We start from the raw sequence: 8,568 nt of genomic DNA, 5'->3' as shown, positions 1-8,568 counted from the left end.
ATTTTTTTGTGTTTTGAAGAAATCCCAATTAGAACTTTGTTCTTATGATTTTAATGCCATCACTTCATCTGATGATTGTGGCGATAGAGATGTGACCCAAGAAAAAATGTATATACGGGCAGTTTGTAAATCTGACGGCAGAGGGGGAAAAGAAGAGTTTCACAGCTTCTCTGTCAACAGAAGTAACAAACATTCAGCCAAATAAGTGTCTTCATTCTACTTTTATTTCTTCTTTTTATATATTTACAAAGAAAACAAATAGAAATGTGTGTTTGGGTTTACACACATTGTGTGTTTACACACATTTCATACATTTCTGGGCTAAACAGACAGGTTCACTGTACATTTGAAAAATAGGCATCTTTTTCGTTCTGTTTTATACAGAATGTTTACACACTTTATACAGACTGGGAGGAAACGGTGTGATGAGTTCGTCAAGTCCGCTGGCCTCGGCATCACTCTACTTCAGCAACATGAGCCACCTCCACCTCCATGGTCTGAATCCCCTCGGGTGCCTCTTCACTCTTGGCCTGCTGAGCCAGGACGTAGTTGACAACCTGCATGATGCCCTGATCAGAGAGCGTTGCCACCGACCCGTCAGTCACTGCCTGAACGGCCTGAACAGCCTCCACGGCCTCCACCGTCTCCTCTGTGATCAGCACCGTCTCTATCTCCTCTGAGGGCGCCTGCTGGGCCGGCCTGAGCTCGGGGGGCAGGTCGGACGCCAGGATGCTGACGGCATGCTCCACCTGGGTGCCCTGGTTGTGAAACTGGAGAGTGTCCTTTTCCAGCATGATTTTCCCGGGCAGGTTGTCTACGTGGTATTTGGCCATGTGCTTGCGTAGAGTGCGCGCGTCGATGTGGGCCTCCTGGCACATGGGACACACGTACGGCCGTTCACCCGTGTGTGTGCGGACGTGACGCTTGAGAGAGCGGGCGTCGGCCCAGGCGACACCACAGGTCAGACATTCGAATGGCTTCACTCCTAAAATGAGGAGAGTAATCAGCATCTACAGAAACCATTTGATGAAGCTCAGAAGTCAGAACCCAATACTGTTGACTTTGTAACTCTGTAACCCTTCACATGCACGCGTTATGGAAACACAGGATTCATCCTTAATGAACGTGCACGGGCTCACCCTGGTGGTTGTTGATGTGACGCCTGTACTCTCGGAGCTGAGTGAACTTCCTGCCACACTGCTCACACTCTCTCTCCAGGTTCTGCTTCACTCGGCCCTTCTTGCCGTGCGTGGCTTTCTTCACGTGCCTCCTGAACAGAGCTTTCTCGAAGAACTCCTTCCCACACACGTTACACCTGAGGAAACACAAGCACTCACTGATTAAGTTGATAGCGAAGGAGCAGTCAATTGGAAACCAAGCAGCCGATTGTGACGATGCTAAGGGCAGGATTTAATTAGCATCACTGGTCAGAAACAATCACGAGACTTTGGGCTCTTCTCGCTTCTTCTTCTGTGCTTTATGGCACCTGCAGACTTACTTGAAGGGCTCGGCCACGCTGTGGGACTTGACGTGCGAGTACCAGTCCTTCTTCCAGCTGTAGCACTTGCCACACACCTGGCACTGGAAAGGCTTTAGGCCCATGTGCTTGTTCATGTGCTGCTGGAGATCCTTCGCTTCATAAAAACTCTTGTCACAGCTGTGGGACAGAGAAGGCGGGGTTAGTCACACGGATTCCAGTTCGGACCCCCTCTGGGGCACGCGGGTATAAAGTTGACGTAGACTCACTGAGAGCAGGTAAACGGACGGACTTCAGGTCTGGGCTGGTGCTTCTTGAGGTGTTTGCTCAGAGCAGAGGCTCGATGGAAGGTGGCTCCACATGTGTTGCAGAGGTACTTTGATTCGCCTGCGTGACCATTTACAAAAAACACAGAGTATTAAATGTTTCACTGGGTGTCAAGGCGACATAAACATTAACAACCGCAGTTAGTGTACTTTTGAATAACAACTGAACTTTGTTTAGTTACTCATGTGTCAGGGTAAACAGGCAGCTGCACCACAAAGCTCATTCTTAAAGTCTTCTCCCATCTCTTTTACAGAGTCTGATTTAAAAATGCCAAACAAACACCTGATCCCTTGGATTAAACACTAATCCAACCTTAACCCAATAATAAATCAGGAATTCTCCGTGGTCTTAGTGATCAAAAGAGTTCGACTGCTTTCAGAAGTTTAAGCCTGCAGGAAAAACAATTCTGGGGTTCCACCTGAGAGAGTTACCTGCAGACTGCAGGAGGAGGGTTGTTCAAGTCACACACACACATGCATAAGATGATAAAACAAGCACTTAGCAGGCGTCTCCAACCACTGGGCCACAGTCCTGGCTGCAAGCGGTTCGGCCAAAAAATATTTAGGAACCGACTACTGTATAAAAAAAAAAAAAAACTGATGTTCTGCAGGTGATCAACTCCTTGCAAATAACAGAATATGAGCAGTGAAAACATTTCCATTTCCAACTAAGTAGCTCTATGGTTGGGGGTGGGGTTCCACAATCAATGCAAATGAATCTAAACTGCAGAACCTGCTGCGGGAGTGTCAAAGGAGCAACAACCTGCTCAGCTGTAGGTTGAAAAATGTGGGATTTTCCGCAGGAAATGAAAACAGAAAGAGATCCTAACTGGACCTGGGTGAACACTGACCCGTGTGGAGGCTGGTGTGCTCCTCCATGCTCCGCTTGCTCACGAACGACTTCTTACAGAACTCGCACTGGAACTGCTTGGTGACGTCGTGCAGCGCCCGGTGCATCTTCAGGCTGTGCTTGTGGGCGAACGTCTTGCCGCACACCTTGCAGGAGTGAGGCCGCACCCCGGTGTGATTCAGCATGTGGATCCTCAGCGAGTAAAGCTTTGGTAACGTCTTCCCACAGATGTCGCACACGAATTCTCTTTTGGTGTGCGACGCTGACGTCTTCTCGTCCAAGTCGCTCTCCGTTCGGCCCTCTGAGCCGTGTTCCGATGATATTTTGGCGGCGGGCGCTCGCTGGCTGCTCTGCTGCTTGTGTCGGGCCAGGTGAGCTTGGAGCGAGGCGGCGTACTGGAACTCCTTACTGCAGAGCTGCGAGGACACACGCACACATCACAGTAAGAACACGCGGACCCAGAGACAGAAACAATCCCCAAGTGACCGACACTCACGCTGCACTTGTATCCTCGAGCTTTCTCGTGTTTGAGTGTGTGCATGATGAGAGAGTAGCGTCTTTGGAAGGACATGCCGCACTCGGAACACGTGTGTTCTCCTTCCACGGCGCTCTGCGGGGGGGTTTGATGCTGCTTGGTTCCCGTCTCTGGCTCCTGCACCTTCGCCACAGCCTCCTCGGTGCTGACCTCTGCTGGCGTGTTCTCCACAGTGCTGACCTCTGCGGCAGCTTCACACACAGGCTCCTCCTCCACTTGAGTCTCTACTGGCAGCTTTGGCGGTCTTCCCCTCTTCCGTTGGATGGGACCAACCTAAAACATACACATCCATTTAAAAAAGCTGGTCTTCCCAAATTATGAAAAATTATCTTCTAAAATGTTTGGACTTTTTGGGAGTATTTTTTTTTTTTTTTGAAAGGGGGAGATAAAACCAGGATTTTCTTTGTAGTAAAGTGAATGTGACACTGTGACATGTTCTCAACATGGCTGCTGCCACTAGTCGTGAGATTGAGAGTTGGGTCTCGACTTGGGTCTTTGCAACCTGCTGTAGAATTTGTGGAGCACAGAACATTTGTCCCACATATCAGGTTTCCTGATGTTTCTGGGTCGGGACCATTTATGAATCAAAGCGTGAAAGCACAGTTCAGTCTGGATGTCTGTTCGCACTTCAAACAGGAATTGTGAAATTGAGGCAAAGAAGACCCCGATTAACATTCTGGCTGTGAATGGATGAATAAAATCCACTGGGCAGCCCATTATATGTGAGGACAGGTAAGAATTACCATATTTAGTTTTGGGGGCACACTTTATGCCATGTTGTGGTTTCTGCTAAGCCAAAAAAAAAAAAGCCAATCTAGGTTTGTCAAATTTTCTAGAATAATGATTTTTCGTAAAAATCGAACACATCAGACATTCACTACAAATCCATGTTTCTGGACTCCAGCTGTCTCGTGAACTGCAGCAACTCATCTGGCTCTAAAAAGAAAACAGCGACACATGTCTGATGACATCACATGCATTACCCTCTATATACTAAAGGCAAGTGTGTTTGGTGCTATATCGAGGCAATCTGACACCAAAGAATCCCTGAACTGTTCATCAAAACTAGCCAAAGCGGCTCTTACGATGCAAAGATCCACTTACTTCGAGAAACTGGCTGGAAGGAGTAGAAGAGAGAAACATCAGCTGTTTATAAAACCTCTCACAAAGCCAATTCAACGAATTAGGAATTTATATAAACGTACAACTTTAACTTGTACTCAGAGCTCCAAAAATCTGCAAACAAATTATTTCCAAGTTTTAAAAAAGAAGTCATTCTGTACCTTAGGGGTGGTGACGCGTGGTGGGGTTGAGCCTTTCTTCCCCTCCTCTTCTTCCTCCAGCCCCATATGCAGACGAGCGTAACCGCCCTCCGCCATGGAGCGCTGCCGGAGTCGCCTCCTGCTCGGATCATCCGATGTCAGCTCCTGCTTATCAGTGCAGCCTTCGTCTGTCGATGGATCCTCCTCCAGCAGCATGAAGTCCTCCACCTTCACCTCCACCTCCTTCTTCACTTTAGCTGGGCGCCCACGTTTGCGTTTCGGGGGCGCCGGGGTTTCTTCCTTCTGGGGCTCCGTGTTTCCCTCCTGTGCAGACGCTGCTGCTGATTCCAGCTTGTTGCCCTCTGAGGGGCTCCCTCTGTCCGGGTCCACGTTCATAACGAAAGCTTCAGCACCCTGCGGCTGCTCCATCGCCAAGCAGGCTGACACCACGGCGAGGGACTCGCTGGCTCCCGCCTGCCCGCTGTGAGTGACCACAGTCATAGTCTCGCCCTCCATTCCCTCAGCGCTGCCTGAGATAAGAGTGACGGTCTCTCCCGGCTCCACCTGCCCGCTGTGAGTGACCACAGTCATAGTCTCGCCCTCCATTCCCTCAGCGCTGCCTGAGATAAGAGTGACGGTCTCTCCCCGCTCCACCTGCCCGCTGTGAGTGATCAGAGCCACAGTCTCATTGTGTTCAGCCTCACCAGCATGCACTACTTCTCCCTCTACAGTCTGGGACACAACCGTCATTGGCTGCTGGATGTAAGCTTCTCTATCGGGTGTAATTAAAGCCAAAGACTCGTCTGACACAGCAACGCCACCGTGTGTGACCACCGCCCTGCCGTCTTCCTCTATGGTCACCATGTAGGCTTCAGCCTCGTCCTTTGAGCCCTCCCGAGGAGCCAGTTGGCTCGACACCACCGTGTGCACGTCTCCCCTCTGATACACCGTCAGCTTCTGCTCCTCCACCTGCTTATGCACCGACTCGCATATCTGCAGCACCTCCGTCATCAGCAGGTGTCGGGCGAGGTTGGCGATGTCTGCCATTATGGAGAAATTAAAGGTGAGCGTGGAGGTGTACGCAAAATCCAGCAGCGGGAGGAAGCTGGCTTTGGCGAAACCTGCGGAGAGAACGGCGAAAGATTAAAGAGCGTGCAACTTTGGACAACGCTTGGCACAGACGTTCACAAAACCCGAGGCTCACCGGAGAGGTCGACCACCGCTTCATGTGTGGTCGCAGCCCCCTTCTCAAAAAAGAGCTCGTTGAAGTATTCACTGCACGCAGCCAGAACGGCTTTGTGCGCTCGGTACTCCTCTCCTTCGATAAGCAGCGTGATGTCACAGAACTGATTGCTGAGACGCTGCTTGTTGAGTTTGTCCAACATGGTCTGGCTGTGTTTGGGCAGGAACTGATTCACCTCACCTTTGCTGTCAACCTAGAATGAGTCCAAAACAAGTAGAATTACCACCGTGCAGTTTTCTGCCATCCCCAGACTCTGCTTCTGTTCCAGAGTTGTGGTTTTTTTTCTGAAATGACTTCAGCTTTATCGTTCTACGTGATAAGAAGTCAAACACTTACAAAGACCACTTCATGCTTGGCCATTCCCTTGGCCAACTTGGATCTCTGCTGGGAGGATGAATCTGTGACAAACAAACTGTCATCTCCTTCATCATCCTCCTCTTCCTCATCCTCTTCTTCATTCACGCTGGCAGCGGCCCTGCGCCTCCCCGGCCGGGAGAACAGTCGGGGTCCGGAGCCATCGTCAGCGTTCCGCCTGCTCTGACAGTGAGCACATTCTCTGATGTGGTCTTTGACGTTCTTCAGGATACCTGGAGGGGTCAAACACAGAGGAAGGCTTCAGTCACACAGTAACAGTGAGGAGGCAGCTTGTGGTGCTGTTGAAATGCACTGCCTGACACTGTGTCGTCAACATTTTGGTCAAATGCTAAAATAACAATATGGCTTAACTAAAAATTTGTAGAGCTGCAACTTTGTTGATAGGTCAGCTTTCTGAGCAAGCATTTATAGAATCATGCATCACCCTTTATTTCTTTAAATCTCTCCAAGAAAATAGGAAAAAGGGTCAAGTGACTCATCAAAATCTGTGCAAACATGAATGGAAATACAGCATTTAGGGCTAAATGCAGAGTTTGTAGAATTATAGAAAGCATGACAGTCAATATTTGGTAAGATCACCTTCTGAACCTTCTTAGAAAAGCATTCTTTTAGTTAAGTATTAAGTAGTCTTCGGGAATAGTTCTCCAGGCTTGAAGGACATCCCAAAGCTCTTCTTTGAATGTTTGTTCCGTTCTCTGTCAAGATGATCCCACACTGCTTCAATAATGTAGAGTTCCGGGCTCTGGTAGGATTCATCCCTCCAGAAGACCTGTTGCCACTGATTTCTGATTTTCAGTGCACTTCTTGTGTCATTTGGCATACCTCAGCCTTTTCTCTCTGTTTCCCTTCCTTAAGAATGGCTTCTTGACAGCCACCCTCCTCTAAATATTTTTACAGGCACACTGTAGAAAATGCAGATAAATGCCAGCTTTTCAGCTCATACCTTGAGCGATTTAACTTCTTGGTGCAAAAATTCTATTTACTGTCTGTAAAAACATGTGTTACTTTTTGTAGATGCCACTTAAGAAATGAGAACAAATTATGTGTCTCTGCAACCGCCTGCTGAACAAATCCCCTGAAAATGGTCTGGCACAAGGACTGGATTGAAAATGAGTGTAAAAGCTGCCAGTGTTCAAAGAAAAACTTCTGAAATCCTGGAGACCACTTTAAAGGGTTATAAGAACGTCTGGCTGGAAGCAATATATAAGAAACGAGGGGTAGCTCAACATTTAATCAAAGAACTGTAATCATTTTTGTTGGAAATCAGCTAATAATGGGCATGACAATCCCCCCAAGATCCCCCACTTGTTTTGATACATTTACTACTAATAAAATAAATAAAGATATTTTTAAAAACGTGGCGGTTCATTAAATTAATCCAATACTTTAACCCAACCATCTCATGTTATTTGTTTATTTATTTTAAATATATGACTGCTAGAATAAAGACAACAAAAATAAAAGGTCCAACGCCAAGCAACTCCACAAACCACTAGATGGCGATAGAGAGAAGCTATGCATACGGCAGTGATGAACGTTTACATTTGTTACAGACGTTAACACCTACTGAATCAGTCGCATCACAGTACCATGCACGTAATTAACTTGTATGACGTAGCCTTGATATCTTACCTCTCCACCAGTATTTCTGAGAGATGACTTCCCAGGTGAGTTGCTGGTTAAGGTGCTCCCCTCCCACCATAATGTGCGCCTCGTTGATAAGTTCCTTCCTCCGGTTGTCCTGCAGCACAACCTCCAGCTCCGTGAAATCATTTTGGCCCTTCAGACGACGCTGATAAAACAAAGTTCCGTTTCGGACAACGTAGCAGGCAGCCGCTTTGCGAATTTTTCTCTTGGTATTACCGGGTGTCCCCGGCGCGTACGGCTCCCGTTCATCCGTCAGATAGCGTATGATAGCCAAGTAGCTTTCTTCACACGACATGTCTCAACTTACCCGCGTTTTTCACGCTGAAAAATGGATTTATCTCGAAGAGGAGAGCCCTCTTCAGCTCTTAAAAGAGATATATAATTTTATATGGCGCCTATATCGTGGTTATCGTGAAACTAAATCATCAAAACAACATTTTAAATTGTTTGCTAAGGTGGAACTGCAGTTCGCAACCGTGAGGGTAGACTTGCCCGAACAGACAAAATGGCTGCTGCACAACCGGATATTGCGCACCATTTGCGGAAGTATGTAATGTAAGGTATCTACCACAAGGTGGCACAATATGCAAAGTTATAACACCATCAGATAGGTAATTTGTCAGTTTTTTTAAATTTATTTTTAAATTTTTATCTATTATGTATGTTAATTACATTTAGGTGATAATGTTGTTCTTTGTTTTTTTTCCTTTTTAACATTTTTACGATAATTTTTATTGAAAATGTCACTAATCTATTTAGTTAACTAAGATATTAATACAATTCCTAAACTATATTAAAAACATTAAAAACTAATTTTCGAGTGAAAGGAGGCTTTCTAAAAAAGTAATGGTTT

At 47.0% G+C, this 8,568-nt stretch overlaps 1 protein-coding gene across 1 annotated transcript; it reads right to left on the bottom strand.

Moving 5' to 3' along the window:
* Nucleotides 1-211: 211 nt before the first annotated feature.
* zbtb11 (zinc finger and BTB domain containing 11) lies at nucleotides 212-8,211 on the bottom strand. The gene is made up of 10 exons (XM_075484828.1): nucleotides 7,701-8,211; nucleotides 6,030-6,280; nucleotides 5,655-5,886; nucleotides 4,472-5,571; nucleotides 3,150-3,461; nucleotides 2,655-3,069; nucleotides 1,747-1,864; nucleotides 1,499-1,657; nucleotides 1,140-1,315; nucleotides 212-985 (listed from the first exon to the last, which is right to left on the bottom strand). Exons 1-10 carry the CDS (start codon nucleotides 8,008-8,010, stop codon nucleotides 456-458), a joined length of 3,603 nt encoding a protein of 1,200 aa, XP_075340943.1. The 5' UTR covers nucleotides 8,011-8,211; the 3' UTR covers nucleotides 212-455.
* Between the last annotated feature and the right edge of the window lie 357 nt (nucleotides 8,212-8,568).

Source organism: Odontesthes bonariensis, chromosome 15 (genome assembly GCF_027942865.1).
Source record: "Odontesthes bonariensis isolate fOdoBon6 chromosome 15, fOdoBon6.hap1, whole genome shotgun sequence".
Taxonomy (NCBI): Eukaryota; Metazoa; Chordata; class Actinopteri; order Atheriniformes; family Atherinopsidae; genus Odontesthes; species Odontesthes bonariensis.
Note: the sequence above shows the minus strand (reverse complement) of the source record. Positions and strands in the feature narration are given on the sequence as shown.